We start from the raw sequence: 18,675 nt of genomic DNA on the forward strand, positions 1-18,675 counted from the left end.
AATAAAATGTATAATATTATAATAGGGAACTAATAAATGATTTAAGAAATTAATGTTGTTTTATAATATGTTGTACTATCAAATACCAACCAATAGACCATTATTTTAAAATGCTTAATTAATCTAATTACTGAATATAAAAATTAAATTGTCAACAATTAAGATAATAAATTAATTATAGTATAATCTTAAAAAAAAAACGTTAGGTTATAACTATTAGACTTAAATATTAATATTAATACCCGCATGCATTGTTTCTATCTTACAAATTCACAACATAGCAAAAACTTTTTTTTCACAAGACAACTATGCTCCCTTTGTATTTATTGTAGAATTACCTAAATTTCAAAACACTTAAGGATGAACTTTATCTGTGTCGTAGCGTTTTTGTTTTTTTATGATAGCACTTACCAATAATTTTTAATAATTAAACCAAAAAAACAAAAAAACCTAATGATCTCAAACTGATAACATTAATTGTATTTATGTTATACAAATAATAAAAACGCTACGACACAGATAATGTTCTTTCCTACGCTTTGTGGAGTTTTGGTAATTCTACTATAAATACAGAGGGAGCATAGTTGTTCCACGAAAAATAGATTTTGCTATGTTGTGTATTTGTAAGACGGAGACAACGCATGCGGGTATAGCGTCCTCTTAAATATCAATTTGAGGTGCATTATTCTAATTTATATTTGAAAATGCTACAAGTTTAAAATACTAATTTTTACTTACACAATGATTGAATGTGCTGCCATTATAAAGTCCATTTCATGATTTTCATTACTTTTGAAATACTTAGACTTAGTTTGAACCTTTACGTATCTATCTTCAACTAAGTGTAACTTATAAACTGGACTTGTACCGAAACCTGCTCGACGTGTTTCTTGTAGATGGTTGGCCACTTTTATTACATCATTTTTATGACATTTATCATGTAACAATCTACCCACTAAACAATCCTGTAAATAATATTTATATATAGTAAAACATTTTGTAAATTTAATAATGAATGATTTTTGACATTTTGATATTACCTTATTTATGTGTTGAGCATAAGCTTCAGATACATCTTTGGTATCCAAAGCCAAAATCTTCCCATTTTGATCAAGTTTAATTGTAAACTGCTCCAAAGGAGGACTTAAATGTTTTTCATTATACGGTACTCGTCGTGCTATGCATAACAAATTTTGGCTAATGCCATCTGTACTATCTTCGTCATCGACCATACCACCATTAATTTTTGTAGACGATATCTAAGTAATTAAAATACGATTAGTATAAAAAGCTTTAGAGTTATACAGCAACTATTAAAATGCATTATAATTACCTGTAATGTTTCGTACTGGCTAACTCTTGTCTGTTTTTCTTCGATAGTTTGGTCTTGATCAGATGGAGGTTTGATTAATAGCCGGCAATTAAATTTTTTAGTAAACCTCTGATTCCAATTGTTCCCTTTGGAACCAGAGGGCGATTGCTCCATAAGAGGAGTGGTTGGTACGTTAGAGCCCAGAGAACCGATTGGCGAGTCGTAGATTAACAATGGGTTGTTTAAAAGAACACCAAACTTGGTGTGATCACCGTGGTGAATAATATTATAAACACTTTTACCAAGTAATTCTTCTTTGTTATAATGTAGAAATTGTTGTATATTTTCTGTCACAAATTCTATTTGACCGTCTGCATTTACAACGAATAAAAACCCGTCTAATGCCTACAAAAATGTATTTATTAATAATTTAATAACTAAGACATTACAATTTATTTTTTGTGTGACATACCGAAAGTAACAAAGGTGCCAACTCTGTATTTGATATTCTAGTTGGTTTTGATGAAGATACTTCGCCTTGTTGAACAGCAGCTTCTGTACTAATTAAACTTTCTGTTTGATCAGATGAAAGTCTATGAGTCTATAAGCAATAACACCAAACAATGTTAAATAATTATTATTTTATGGTTGGATAAAAATTGTCAAATGATAAAAGTGTCATTATAATAATTATTATTATTAAAAGTATTTGAAAGTATAGTCTAAATTATATTTGTAGGTTTAATATAGCATAATAAGTATTATAAATATCATATGCTTGAAGTTTACTGTCAAATATAATTGATTATTAACTACTAATGTTAACTGGTTGGATTACCACAATGATAAGATAAATCTATAGCTTTCATTATTGTTATTGTTGTCAAATAAAAACACTCTAAACTATAAAGTATTATCACTTAACTTTGGGTTTGTACACAAAAAATAAACCATAAAATACATACTTCAACAATTCAAAATATGGCAAAAATAATAAAGTGAATGTTTTGTATTTTGTTACTTAGTATACATAAAATTGTAATGATATTGAATATTTTTAAGTTTCAACCTCTTGATTTCCTATGAAAATTTAACTAAAAAAATATGTTAGGTTATTTACCTATATAAAATTAATATTAAAATATTCTCTAAAAATCTACAATTTGAAATATATAAAATATAAACAATTTAACTGATAAAATCTAGAGTGAAATTAACTGTCATCTCAATTAGGCATCTCAATTAGGTATCTTTTAAGCTATTCATAAAATATGTGCTAAATGTCTGAATACAACAACTAATGATTCTTAGTTATGATCATAAGGTTAGTTCACACACAAAATAATTTTGATAAATAGATACATACATAATAAAATAAAATTACCTATATTTAAATTTTAAGTTTAGTTTACATTTTCATGGATCTACAAAACAGGGAAAAGCTAGATTATTATTATTCAATTTCCATATAAATGGATATTTAAAAAAAATACATTTATAATAGCCAATAGGCAGACTGAGGCCCTGGATTTTCAGATGGATAACTTTTCATGAGGTTCCAATCTAACTTAACCAAAAATAAAATTTAACTTCATAATACAAATTTTAATTTTAAATTTAAATATAATAAATTACTTATTAAAACATTAAAAATAAAAATACTATAAATAGTTACTTAAAAATTAAAATAATTAAACCTTTTTAATACAAATAGGTACAATTATGACAAATAAAAAATTAATTTGGTTTTTAATTAAATAGATTTAAGGTCCTATAGGTATTTTTGATTGCATAGAATTTATGAATACGATTGGAGGATGATTTGATTGTGTTTTTTTTTTATTGAGGATTTGGAATATAGGGGTTTTCGTGAGCGCATGATTTTCACAGTATTTTTCTATATAAACAAATCCAACTTTCAAACTTATAAAATATATTCTTTTCAAATGCATTTCAATGAAAATATAAAAGCATAAATATTTTGTTTTACTTTGTATTATATTTAATTTTACATTAAAGTGAATTAATGAAATAGGTACAACACACTGTACACAATTATACTTAATATTGTATGTATAAGTAATCGAAAGTTATGACTTGTATAACATATTATTTTAAATATATATATATATAAAGATTTACTAATAGACTATGGTGAAAATAGGAGGTCTATTCCCTTTATAGGTTTTAGTAAAAAGCTGGGAAGTAAAAAAATAATATTAAATGATAAAAGTTGAAGCACAACCTACATTGAGAAATATAATAAAAATTATAAGTTCAAAAATAAATGCCTAGGTAATTATTATACAATTATTTAAATTAATATTCAAATAATTGATAAAATTAAAACAAGGGGTGTAAAAAGTAAGGATTTTTTTTTATATATATTTTAACTTCAAGAAGTATCTATAGATAAAAAAATATCTTTAAAATTTACATTTGATTGTTATATTATATAGTAAGTAGAGTAAAGTATAGTAGCATATTAAATATAGTAAGTAATAACAATATAAAAACGAAATGTTTCTTTTAACCAACATATTTTCTAAAGCTCTGAAGCATGAAAAATGTTTAGGGATTATTATTTAGTTATTTAGAAATAAATAAATAATTATAATCTAAGGTAATAGGAATACATAAAATAAGTTAAAAGGATAAAAAAAAAAGAAGAATATTGTCTTACCCCGGCTCGCACCTGATTCACAGTTTCCTGTAAAATGGCGCACTTATCAGGTTTTACAGACAAGGAATTCATGTCCGCAAAACTAGCTGAGATCAACTCGGCCAGCTCCTCGATATAAATATTTTCCTGTTCTCGACGACGTTTTTCATTACGGCACTTGTTTCTGAAAATAAATGATTTAATAATGTTAAAAGTTCAAAGTGTTAAAATATGCAGATTTAAGGGACGGCAATATTAGTTACTGTCCATATAAAGCGGCCAAATGTTGAGATACGATTTTTATAAGTAATATTAATTAATTGGCAAACTTTGCAACAGTTGTTAAGACTTTTAGAAAGATCACTTATACAGAGTAAATACAGTATTCTTCTCGCATTTGATAAGTCACTTTAGGGGCAGAATATTAACTTAAGAGGACGTTATACCCGCATGTGTATCTCCGTCTTACAAATGTACAACTTAGCAAAAACTGTTTTGCGCGGAAAAGAACTTAGAATGCTACAATCATAACTAAGAAGCGAAATTTTCACCACATGAAATGAAGAACTTTGGCTGTGAAATATCGTTTTTAATTTTTTCGTTATCGGAACTTCAAAAAAAGTTATTAAAGTTTGAAAAACACAAATAATAATGGATTTTGAAACAATAAGAACTTTTTTCGTATAAGTGACATCAAACAAATAAAAACGATATTGCACAGCCAAATTTTTCCTTTATTTATGGTGAAAATTTCGTTTCTTAGTTATGACTATAGCCTTCTCGGTTCTTTCCCGCGCCAAAACGTTTTTGGTATGCCGTACGTGTGTAAGACAGATCCAACATATGCGAGTGCGACGTCCTCTTTTTTTTTTTATCATGTTTTTGAATTATTCAGAAAAATACGAAACGCCAACTGTTAAATTGAGCATAAATATAAATACAAATAATTCAACAATATTCAATGGAAATGTCGAGAATATTATTATAGGCACCTATAATTTAAATTATAGAATATTATTATAAAAACTTACTCGTGAAATAATATACACATTTAGAGATGGGATTTTGATGCACTTTGCGTTGTTTTCCAAAGCTAGCTACACAATGCTCGTCGTAGAACATGATATTATACATTTCATGTATTTTCGAATCAAAATCAGAAGTTTTAATTTAAACTTAAAGGTTTTTTTTTATTTTTTTTACAGCATTTTAGGATTCTTAGGGCATTCATTACTAATGTCCGAATTTTAAAAATTGAATTTAAGATTTTTACTAACGTAACTTTGTATGGTGTTAAAAAAGTTTTGATTTAATCGAATAATATTAAGAGGACACCACACCCGCATGTGATGTTTAGCTTTGTTAGATTAAAAATTAGAGTGAATTAACCTCTTATACAATTTAAAGGTAAGATTATTATCTAGATCATCTCATAGGATTTGTATTATATTTTAATTTTAAAACGAGTTATGAGTATTTTAAAATTGTAAATTGTTTGTACATCTTAAAGTACTCATAACTCGTTTTAAAATTAAAATATAACAAAAAGCCTAAGTGATTCCCTAAATAATAATCTTACATTTAAATTGTATAAGAGGTCACTTCTCTCTATTTTTTAATCTAATGGAGCTAAACGTGATCTGCTGAGCGTACAATTTGCTATGTTACGCAATTGTAAGACTGAGACGAACTAATGTCTGTGAAGCGTCCTTTTAATCGTAATTTTTCCAACTGATCTGTACTTCGTCGTAAGAATCGATAATATGAATGGTGGTGGAAAATTAAGTGGGATTAATTATTTTTTCAGATTAATAATCTATGAAAAAGATTTATTAAAATTGTCTAGTCCTGCAATTTTTTTTTTAAAATTTAGTAAAAATATTTTTTGATTCAAAGCTAGTTTAAAATAAAAAAATCTAAGTCCATTATTTTGAATTTTTAGGGCATTACATTCCCAGCCATATATTATATATTACATATTTTATACATATTACTATATCAGGTAGATATGCCCATACCTAATTATTTTACAATTGAGGAAATTATAAGATTTTCCAATTTTAATATTTTAAGGAAACTATAAAACAATTAGTATTACAGAAACCATAAATTTAATGATCAACTTTGGACTGTTTTAGGGTTTTAGGGACTACATATTTTATCGAAAAAGACTTTGTAAAACTTTACTTATTGAACCTTGAATAATTATAACATATTTTCAATTTTAATTCTTTGATTCTTCGTCTATTCACGTGCCAATATGCTGTCATCGTATCATAACATAATGACCAATGATTAATTAAATCGATATCATAATAAATCAATGGTAAAATAATGCTAATCCCAAGTTTAATGTAAATTATTTTTTTGGGGAAATAATTATTTTAAACTTAGCTCCTCTGCTGTATGTCATATTATATTATATTGATTGATATTATTTATTATATTTTTTTAAATCTAAGAAAAAATAAATAGATAGTAAATAGTTTATCCTATATACTTTCCAGCAGGCGGGAATTTCAAAAAAACGTTGGTAATTTAATTTACTAATAAATTATTATAAAAACAATTAATAGTTAGTTACGTTTTTAATGAATGTGACAAATGATGCGAGGCAATATTTAGCTTAAATAAAAAATGTTGGCTTAATTATAGATATCATAGATAGGTATATAAATTATAAAATAAGTTTTCAATTTTTGACAGCATTTCTATAGTACCATATATTAGGTTAGGTTTTACATTATAAATTGTATTGAAAAAAAATTGGAGGGCGAGTCTTAACCCCCAAACTCTATTATGTTGGTATAATTGTATTAGTTAAAACCCTCGTTAAAACCAATATAGAATTAAGTTGAAACTAATTCAATTAGTTAAAATAAAATCATATATTATGTGGGTACGTAGGTACATTATTTTATTTCAACTAATAGTTAATACAATTATCATTATGAAATTATTGTAATTTTTGCTGTCAGCTTAAAATGATAACGCCAGTTACCTCCCAGTGTTTATTTTAGCAAGTAATATTGCGTACATGGTACATCTAAGAATAAAAATTGTCTACATTTGTATACACTAACATTCATGTAAATGCAAAACCAGCTTCAGACTTGCACAATATTCTGATAAGTATTTGTTGGACAATATTATTACACGAGAAAAATTAAATGTTTATAAAATTTACAAAACGGAAATTGGATAAATTTTTATACAAGATAGGAAATTGACTTATTTTCTTTACAATTTGAGAACGAATATGTATTTACAACTAAATTCAAGCCCCAGTAATTAATAGCAGCACACACCGTTATTCTATACTTGATATTGTTTTTGAAATAAATCATGCATTACCTACACCAAATTAACAACAGTGCAGTGCATAACAAATCGTTTTACTCGTATTCATAATAATAATAATAGTAATAATAATAATAATAATAATATATTATTATGATTCCGAGTGTGTAATAAAATCACTTTTAAGTACTTTTTAACGACCGAGGTTCACAATAACACGGTAATAATTGTCACGATACTTGAAGTTTAATGAGATTAATTATTCGAACGTAAATATTGTGCGGCGCCTAATTATTGTCGTACATTATTTTACGGCACGGCTCCTCCAGATATTCGAGTACTTTTTGAGGAGTTTCAGTCGGTTGCTTTTGTCGACACAAATTACCTCGGAAAAATATAATAATGTTTAAAAACCGACCCTTCTCTCACTTCTCCGTTAATATCTGTCAACAATCAAAAGGGGGTTAGGTATATATTATATATATGTATGATGTATATACTTATATACTGAAGATTTATATATACATAATATGTAAATTAATAATAATAATAATTGCTGTGCTATATATATGACAATATTATATGCACACACGTAATATTACAGAGTGTTAATTAACATACATTACATTATAATAATAATGTACGAAATCGTAAAAGGTAAACCCACGCTCGTGTGTATAGTACGGATTCCGGCGTTAGAAGTAGTGCTGCTGCGAGGGCGGCAGGCGCTGTGTATAAATAACTCAAAGGGGAGGGAATTAATTAGGTCCTTTACAAACCGCAATGCACACACCCTGCAAACGACGACGACGACTAAATAATAAATATATATGATATTAATCAGAGAAATACGAATATAATATTATATGTATTGCAACTTATACATAATATGTGTATTGTGTACAATATAATATATATAATTTATGTATAAAATATATATTATACACAACTCGGGCACACAGCATTCAAATCGGTTGTAACAGAAAATAGAAATTGTATTATGTTATATTATTATTATTTGGTCGTTGTTCCTTTGTGCTGCAGCATGTGCCGGTGTGTGCGCCGCCACCAAAGAGGGAAAACGCGTGTCCTTGACGATGGCAGCAGCAGCGGCAGAAAGCCACAGTATAATAATATAGACCTGCCGCCGACTCAGCTGCTAAAATAAGTTGTGTTACGCCAAAACGATAATTAAATCTCCCCGTCAAATTCACTAACTGGCGTACAAGGTGATTCGCTAAAGAACGATGAACACCCCCACCGCCATAACCACCAAACCGCCACAGCCGCAGCCACTATATACCTCCAGTGCTTGCCTGCTGGTAGTATTCATCATTGTTATACATTTATATACATGTATTATTTTTGATTTTTTTTTTTTTTTAATAAACGTTTATAAAATAGTAATATTGCTGAAGAAAATCAAAAATATAATCGAAACCCGTCAAAAAATAATAATAATAATTATAGGAGCCTATGATATTATTAATGTAATTTTGCTACTATATAAAATACGTAGTTGCGAATAGGCAAAGGCAGTAGGTACGAATAATTATAATTACTAATTAACGGTAGGTGTAAGTTAATTTTTTTCTATATGAATATTATATAAAGTAATTTATCACGAATCATGATGTATTCACCATTTGATAACTTATATTTGATAATTTACAATTATTAGTGAACAATCACAGATAATGTAAGTAATTAAATAGGTATTATGTAAATGGTCTATAATAAAATATGATCGAAGAAAAACAGATAGTTATGTCATTCGAACCTAACGTATTTTAAGAATAGTTATACAATTTAACGTTGGAAAATTTAAATAGAATTTTGTTAATTCATCATTTTATAAGAAATTTTTAAAATTAATTTAAATATTAATTATAGTTAACTACTTTTCCAATTCAATCATATAAAATTAGGAATAAAAATGAATATACTTAGTAAAAATTGAAATAAGAGATAAATAGTTTATCTATAAGTATAACAATTTTCTTTTATATTAATATACTCAAAAATTAATCAATTTTCGATAATCGAATTTAAAATAAAAAAAGGTGGGTAAGTGAAGTCAGCAGAAAGTTACAAGTGGCTCACTGTATAATAGATGGTATTAAATTTGAATTCAATGATATAATAAAACTGTACCTATACGATAAACGATTCTGAGCGGAGACTATTTGTAAGTGTGGATATTTAATATAATATATAATATATTATTATTACTTATAATAAGTTATTATTAATATAGTAGCCAGTAAGTTAAATTAATATTATAAAATTACAACAAAATAACTTAAATCGTTATTCTTGGTTATTTAATATGTAATTTCGTCCAAATTTAATCATAAAACTAACTTTATAAAAAAAAACGGAGTTTTTAAATTGTTGATATTTGTTGGTTAAAGAATAACCTAATTACGTGCAATCTTGTTTTAAGATTTCAATCCTAAGCTATAAAAGTTGAAAATTTTATAAATTTGATAAATAAATGTTGTCAAAAATCAAACTTTAAATGCTTACAAAAAAAAATTGTGCCTATGTATTTTGATATTTTTCAACTACTATTGTAACAATATATCTGGAGCCCTATAATAAATTAATACTATTTTCACGCTTTTTGATCCAACAAATACAATTTTATTGACATTTATAGAAAAAAAACTAAAAATCCATCGTTTCACTCAGAATCTAAAACTTTAAATTTGAAATATCAAAAATAGTTAAAATAATTTGAAAATGTACCTAATCAAGTATAGGAAATGATAAAATTAACATATGATATAAATTTCAAGTGTCTACAGTTATTCTTTTTGAATTATAATAAAATAATAAAATAGCTACTTGAAAAATCGGGAGTAAAAATTTTATTTTATTTTCTTATAGACATTTTTTGTTGTTGATAAAAGTAAACAAACTTATGAGGAATCTTGTATCAAATTTTCAAATCTTAGATTTAAAAAGAAAAATTTTCATAGAAAATGTTCAAGATAATTTACACATTTTCTTGATTTTTACGTATTAACCAACTTTAAATCCTTATAAAAATAAATTGTGACTATGGATTTCTAGTATTTTTCAAATGTCATTGTAACAATATATTAGGAGCCTTGTTTTAAATTTTTAAGCATTTTTAACAAATAAAATTGTATTGAGATTCATATAAAAAAAAAAAATTGGAAACTGAAAATGTCCGTTAACAGTTCGAAACAAATTAAAATATTTTGAAAATTTTATCGTGTATAGAAAATGCGCGAATATAAACAACCGATTAAAATTGTATGTAACTACAGTCATTTGTTTTAGTTTTTCTCGGCACTTTTGAAAATGATTGGGAATTTTAAATTTTGACCTCCCAAATGCATTGACTAGATTTACAGTCCCATCGAACAAGTTATTGAATTTGAAAATTATTTCGACTACTTATCGTGTACACAGACAAAAATAAAAAAAACACATATCATTGTAAAATCAATACATTCATCGTTCCGCTCAGAATCTAAAATAATGCAGGATATTTGTATAGAACTATAATAAAAGAACTTTGTTATTTTATTGTAAGGTTATCAAAGTTTTAGAGGTCTTTGCACTATTCGTAATCAATATCTAATGTCGTAAAATACTATTAGTTTTGTTGAATGTCAAAATACATTAGAAAATTAATTAATAGTATATTTATTTCATATCACAAGTTATATTAAATATATTTTACGTATAGTAAATACATTTTTTTTTTTAGAATTTAAGAAGTTAACAAATTATTAGAAAAAAGTACGAAAAAAGTAGGGCAAGGAAATAATAAAATTATAAAAATGTATAAAAGATGCAAAGTTTAAAAAAATTCATCAATCCTATTTTGTTTTATATTATTTTTATTCGTTTGTAAATAAGTTCATATTTAATATTATATACTTCAAAATTCGATCAAAAATCTTTAGAGGAGTAAAAATATAAGTTATAATTGTTGAAACGGTTGATTGACTAAAAAATCACGGTTTTTGAAGATACGTATATGTAATCATATTATATTGTATAGTGATTAGCTAACAACTAATATTAAGGGGATTCGAAACCGTGATTTTTTGTTTTTGTCTAACACACACGCGCGACAAAGGATTTTAGACGGGTTCTTTGTTAAACATACTAATTGATCTAATGAAGAGATAAAAATTCTAAAAACAGATTTGAATTTGTCGTCAAGTCTACTTGAAATCGAACTTCTCAAAATTTTGATTTTTTGATTTTAACTTCTCCAAAAATTAAAATACGACAATTTTTAAATAGTATTTTTTAATATGACATTTTTAAGAATTATGGGGATAATATCAAAAATGTCGGAAAATAGATTTTAAGTAGACTTGACGGCAAATTCAAATCTGTTTTTAGATTTCTTATCGCTTTATTAGATCAATTGGTATATTTGATAAAGAACCAGTCTAAAATCCTATGTTGCGAGTGTGTTAGACAAAAACAGAAAATCACGGTTTCGAATCCCCTTAAGAATATTTTTGAGTACCTAGGCATATATGCACTAGGCAATAAACATATTTTTTATTATACAAGACATAGTTATAGATTAGTTGAAATAGAATATACTTACAATTGAGATTGACCCTTGGCGTCGCTTTTTTTCTTCTTTTTGGGCAACGCAGAGCTTGGGCTTGCGCCGCCGCTCATCTTAGTCCTAGACTCTTGGAGATCATATGGACCCAGTCTGTAAAATAAATGAAATAATTGAATAAATCATTGCAAACTATTGAACTAACTAGATACGTTATTTAAATTCCATTGTATAAACGATTCATTCTAAATACATAAATAGTTATAACTCATTCGAGCAATTCTCTTGATGTTTAAAAATAACTACGCAAGTTATGCAAGCAATTATTTAATTAATTTATTTATTCGATCGACATTTTGAGTTTACTCTCCTAATTGATTTAATTATTTCACAGACGAAATGTCATACTGTTTAAGATAGGTATTTTCTAAGACATTTTTAATTAATATGTTTAAACAAGAACTCATTGGATAGAACTTTAAAGTTAAAACTGTCTGAATAATAAATAAACGGTATCATCATCAAACTTCAAATTTATTTGGAATTTTGTATTAGATTTATTTAAGGGTAGATAATTAAAAATATTTAAATACAATGTAGGTAATTCAAATAATTAGAAGACTTCGAAAACTTGATTGTATTTCAATTTAGAGTGTAATTAATAAATAACAAAAAATAAATATACTCATAAGAACAAATTATTAAATTAGGATTATGATGTTAAACAGTAAAACTGTAAATATTTCTCTGACATTAGGTACATTATATAAAAAACAATTTCATAACATTATAATGATAATAAAGAATTTACTAAGTATTTTATACATATTATATAATATTATGTTATTATAATATGATTTAAGCCAGCGTGTTATTATTTAAGAAAAATTGAATATCATAGTAAATTAGTGGTGTTATGGCGAAAAAAAAATTTGATTAATTAATTCTATTTGCATTATTATTAAAGGTAATATGACATAATATAGTGTTAGCTATTATTTATTAGTTATTACATTAAGCTGGTTGTTAAACAAATAATTGGTATAAATCGAATCTTTTAAATAAAATAGAGGTGCTATTTTTGTGTTATTATAGATAAGTCAAAGGTTGACTCTAAATATAAAAATAATGGGATCATTCTAGATAATTTAATAACGGAATAAGAATACAAGATCACGAGTAAAATTTGAGTGTTGTATTACAAAAATGTAATATATTTAATGACCCGGAGGTAACTATAGAAAATATATCTACTGAAATGGCGCTTCTGGCGGACAACAATATCTGTGTGTCAATTCAAAATTCACAAAGAGATGGGTTATAAGTGCGTTATACACGTATATTTGATGATTTTTGATACACAAGTAAATATAGGTATATATACGAATGACATAGATCCCTTATAAAACTCATAATAATACGTGCATTATGTCTCGTATTTCATTATTATTTATTATATTATATTGTGAAGGTATATTTATAGTAAGGATGCGATTTCTTACATGTGACCCAACCACCCTGTTTATTTATTGACCTATTTATATAAATTACATATACTGTAGACAGTTTTAAGATTGAAAGGGTTGTGTCCGTCGAAAAGGACTCGAATAATATTGGCTCCCCAACTATAACCAATAAAATAATAAATAACAGATTTAAATTGGTTGAAAAAATACACAAATGTTGTTGTATATTTTGTAGGTTCATCATTAGTTTAGAACATTGCGGTAAATTGTTTGTGCCATGTTTTGAATGCGTGTCGTGTGAAAATATAATTAATCAACAGCCAGTTGTAAAGAAGGTTAGGATTTATAATTTTTTACACAATGTACTTGTATATATATAAAATTAAAATAATAATTATGTTAATAAGGAGAAATACAATTATGGAGTCTTTTAAAACAAATTAAAAATAATAAACGCAAACTGTTGTCCGTTAACGACAACACGTGAGGGGGAAGTTTAAATGACTTTCATTTACGTCATAATATAATATTATAATTTATATACCCACTGGTGATATAATATAATATTTTATACGTGGGAAATTAGTATTCAATAGGGTTTTTTAGAGTAATCGATAATATTTGTTTTGTGTGTAGTACAAAGGAACAACACTTGAGCAACTAGCCCATTCATTATTGTTTTTTTTTTTGTATGCCAGATTATTATAAGAAAAAAAATCACAACAGAACTATATTATAGTATAATAAATAATAATTAAACCCTAATTTCATATAAATAACTCGCCATGTAAAAAGTTTTCTTTAGAGTCTATTCTTATTTGATTTTTACGAAAACAACACTGGCCAAGAATGAATTATAATACTTATGAATGTCGTGGAAGTTTGTAGATTAAAAAAAAAAGAATTCCGGTTAAAAAGTGAATTTTCGTGGGTGTTTGTCTTTCATATCCTAAGCAAGTTTTGTACACCCACGACTGTGATTGACCTTGAACTAATTTAGAGACCATACTCAGACTATACATTGAGGTTGAGTCATATGGGATTTACACAGACGTGATAGTGTATGAATTTACTGTTTTATTTGTTTTACTGGTAGTTTTTCTTCGTTAATAAATCCTTGTGATAAAATATACAATTAAATGAAAATTAAAACGCGACACGTAAATATTGGATTATGTATGTATGTTTTAAGATTTATTCAACACGGGTAATGTTTACAATTGCTATATCTAGCGTAAACACTACGTGATATAGGTACAACAACGGCAAAATTACGACGAGAAAAATGATTCGCGCATGATGTTCATGATGCCATATTGCCTATATATTGAAGTATACGAATTTAAAAATCTAAAACAATATTTAAATTTACATGGGTACTCTACTATTAGTTAAGCACTTTTTTTTAAATATAATACAATAAATACAACATCACACCTTATTTTTAACATTTGGTTAAAGACATTTTGAATCAGTATAGGATAACTTTAAGTCTTTAGAAATCTATACTAGAAACAGACAAAAACATTGAAAATTATTTCAAATAGTCTCAATATTATCACGGATAAATGTTGTGAGCATTGCTTGAGCTTATAATATATTATATACTGCGGGACCCGTAAGGCCGTAACGATGAGTGATTAACCGAGATTTGAAGTAGTGCAGTGTATTGCATCAAGCCCAAATAACCCACAACACTTGAAATTAGTAATTCACCATGGGACATCAAGGGGGAAGGCAATAAACCGGGAATGGCTAGAAGTAAATTAATATTCATTCACCGGTTCGTTCTTTATCATCACAATATTATTGTTCGTGATGAATGGAAAAAATATCCAGATTTGATAGAATTTTATCAAAAATAATAAAGTTAAATAATAATTAAATCCATTTGGAATCTTTGTGACGAGAGAGTGGACGGTAATAATAATAGAATGTGTGTCGGAGGAGGACCAATAACTTACGAATCGGCACGAACTTATAAGGTAGGGGGAGGGCTTAGGTATTCCAGAAAAATACATGGATAAAGAAAGATTATTTTTATGTTAAATAGTGGTTTTTATCATCACCTTATCCAGGGCTTCAAAATAATAATTCCTGAAGTATATGTGTAATAAAAACCCCGACTAGGAAAATGAGCATTGTGGAAACAATAAATTACTTATTTAACAGCAGACGGCTAATTTTAAATGATAATATTTATTGCAACCATAAATAGTGATCTATAGTAAACACAATAAATTTGATAAAATTACTTAATTAACACACGTGAATGCTGCATTCACTATACAAGTTAAATTAAATACTTAGGTATATAATAAAAAAATAATAATTTTATCGTTATATATAGGTAGGCTAGCAGACAGAACGGATAAATATTAAAATTGTGTTATTATGAGATTTTCAAATAATCTCTAAAATTGTATATCATATCTACTTTTAGTAATTTTTTTTTAAAATACAAACTTCAGATATTTTTTTCAGGGAATGCTATAATATAACTGTTCATTTATGTCGATTACATTGAGAGCTATTCAAGCATTTCTTGTACCGGTAAACATAGCCATAAAACGACAATACTATATTACAATTCATGTCACTAAACAAGTTCTCTGTGCATCGTCTCAGACTAGTTTTCCTAGTTAAGAAAAAAAAATAAAGAAGAAAAATAAAACTTCTCATTATCAGTATAATTTACACTATAAATACTTGTGACATGATGTTACCTACTAATAATATTATTTAAACACAATCGGTCATTGACGCGGCTATTGCCTCTTTTTACCGAATAAGTGTTTCTCAAATAGGTATTCTGACTGTACAGAGGATAATTTGTATTTAACTATCAATTAAACGTATCGACATCATATATGAATTATCGTCCATAATCGAGATAAACTTCAGTGTCATACATATCACAAAATGTTTACCAAACTAATCATTGTACCTTAATTTGATATACTATTGTACCTATCTATGTTTACGGTGTATTTGTGTATTTAGTATTGATCAATGATAGAGTGAGAATTGATTAGATTTTTAATATTTACTTTTTGCGGTTAAATAAAATGACTGCAGATCAAGACCTCGAGTATTCAATTATGGCAGTATTAATTGTTTTATTTTAAATGCTCAGTAATTATAAAATAATACACCGAGTGTATAATATAGTTGTGTCAGTCACGATAAGAATAAATATTATATAAAGTAAATCAATGACAATGAAATTGAAAATTGATAAAGTACTATAAAAAAAGTCTATGCCATTTAAGAATCATTATCTAATGGAAATAAAATGTGAACTTATGAACATTTATATAGACACAAAATTATTACTTTGCATCTCTGACATTTTTTAGAGGTCACGATAGGGTCTAACTCAAATGGCAGGCAGTTTACGTCACTGCTGAAATATTATAGAAAAATATAATAGTAAATCAGTTTTGTAGACAGAATTATGCTCTGGAATAAACGAATACGTCCAAACACGCGTCCTAGAGAATTATATAAACATTTGTTGTGGAGTGTGAAATAAGTAAACGATTTAATAGATTCAGTTTCGAAGTTAGAATAATTTAATTTTAATTAAAGCACTCGCATCGCATAATCGTTTTTGATTCAAGAATTATATTATATGTATATAAAAAATATGATTAGGTACAATCGAGAATGAAAAAAAGTAGCTTTTGGCTATTACATACCAATGTATCCGTATTTTTACCTACACGTGTATTATTTAAATTTCCAGAATATATTATCAGCTATTGGGCGGTAATTATGTACGCCAGAGCTGCAGCATAATACACGAGTAAAACGAAATTCTAAACTCATGTCGGTACTCAGTTGGCACCGGTGTATACACGGTATACACGACGACAACAACAACAACTGAACAACATCAACAATGATTATCAAGTCTGTTGGTAAAAATTTAAAACACCCAAACAACAATACAGACACGCGTGTTGGATATAAATTACGTTCGCAGAGAGAAAATAAAAATGATAAAGCTATATATTATATTTATATTATAATGATAAAATATTATAAAATAGGCAGATTTCTATAATACCTATTACTAGACCTACTAGAGTATAAGCATTTCGAATAAGCTAATTATAAGATAATCAATGTTTGTCCACTATGATTTAGGTCAAAAATAAAAATTTCAAACTATTTAGGTGACACATTGAATTACCAAAGTTGTACATAATATATACTTATTATTTATCACAAATATCTGCACGTGTCGATTAGCCAATTGAGAAAATAGCGTAACAATGTAATATTCATCTGAATATCCGATGACACAAGTTCCCTATCTATAGCGTCATACAAGTTTGTGAGATCAGTGCCGGATATTGAACCAGAAAGGAATCAGGCGCAAAAGAAAATTTTGGACCTCTTAAAAAACACTCTACTAAAGCCATTACTTATTTTTGTTAAAAAAACACTTTATTATAAGTTACAATAGGTATATTCCTTGTTTATCTGTCCAAATAATGTATACATGACATGGAAATGGTTATTGTGCGTGAGTGATACATTATGTCCCCCTGAGCAGCGGCATGCGGTTTCAACTATAGTTGTATATGATTCCTCCCATGTACTTAAATTGTAATTTGTGTTGCTAAGATTTCTGCAAAAGTCAAAAATGAAATAGGTAAACCTTCATACACCAAACTTATGAAGTACCCTCGTTATAAGATTTTCCTATGTAAGTATAACAAATTATCAGCCCCCTTCCCCTCAAGCAAAATCCTGACTAGTATGCCGTTTGATATTCATAATATCGGAACCAGGAGGCCACAACTATATATTATATTTCAAAGCAACGGGATCCCGGTTTGCACCGGCAGTTTATCCGGCCCTGTCTGTGATATAATATTATAAAATTATTATATATTATTATAACGAAAAATAAAAATGCGTAGTGTACTACTCGGCACGCATACTGGCTATGCGATTAATTTCATTGTCGAGGGGGCCCGTCCATGGGGTCGCGCGCATTTTGCCGAAATGATAATAACGTTGCGGCGGCGGTACACGGTTCAGTTAACGTGTTTTTTTTGTCTATACGACGACGATTGCAAACGATAAACCGAATGCGTTGAATGTCGTCTGTGCAGCAACCAAAATCGAGTGGTGCAGGGGGCGGGGGCTTAAGTCACACGTTGTGACCGTAGTTATCGTTAAGCCACCTAACGAGGTACCTCCCCCTCCCCAAACAGCATAACGAGGGGCTGAGCGCAAACATGAGCAATCGTGTTAATGATTATAATCGCGATTGTAATAATTATTATTATTATCTATTATTGTTACCTATTAGGCTTAGGTATGATAGACCTAAATATGCACGATGAACGCA

General features: G+C 27.4%; 1 protein-coding gene across 10 annotated transcripts in view; it reads right to left on the minus strand.

Annotated features, from left to right (window-relative positions):
* The window catches only part of LOC100161757 (nuclear receptor coactivator 3), a 53,884-nt gene that overhangs the window by 5,734 nt on the left and 29,475 nt on the right, over positions 1 to 18,675 (minus strand). For 7 of the 10 annotated variants that reach the window (XM_008184889.3, XM_029488373.1, XM_001944328.5 and 4 more), the window contains 6 exons: positions 11,881 to 11,994; positions 3,996 to 4,158; positions 1,785 to 1,913; positions 1,334 to 1,717; positions 1,041 to 1,259; positions 739 to 965 (listed from right to left, as the gene is read on the minus strand). In XM_008184889.3, the coding sequence (XP_008183111.1) occupies positions 739 to 965; positions 1,041 to 1,259; positions 1,334 to 1,717; positions 1,785 to 1,913; positions 3,996 to 4,158; positions 11,881 to 11,994 (1,236 nt within the window). Of the gene's footprint in view, positions 1 to 738; positions 966 to 1,040; positions 1,260 to 1,333; positions 1,718 to 1,784; positions 1,914 to 3,995; positions 4,159 to 5,005; positions 5,404 to 7,464; positions 7,712 to 11,880; positions 11,995 to 18,675 lie in introns of those variants that run through there. The other 3 variants (XM_029488390.1, XM_008184892.3, XM_016804373.2) reach the window with 3 other exon arrangements.

This window comes from Acyrthosiphon pisum, chromosome X, assembly GCF_005508785.2.
Source record: "Acyrthosiphon pisum isolate AL4f chromosome X, pea_aphid_22Mar2018_4r6ur, whole genome shotgun sequence".
Classification (NCBI taxonomy): domain Eukaryota; kingdom Metazoa; phylum Arthropoda; class Insecta; order Hemiptera; family Aphididae; genus Acyrthosiphon; species Acyrthosiphon pisum.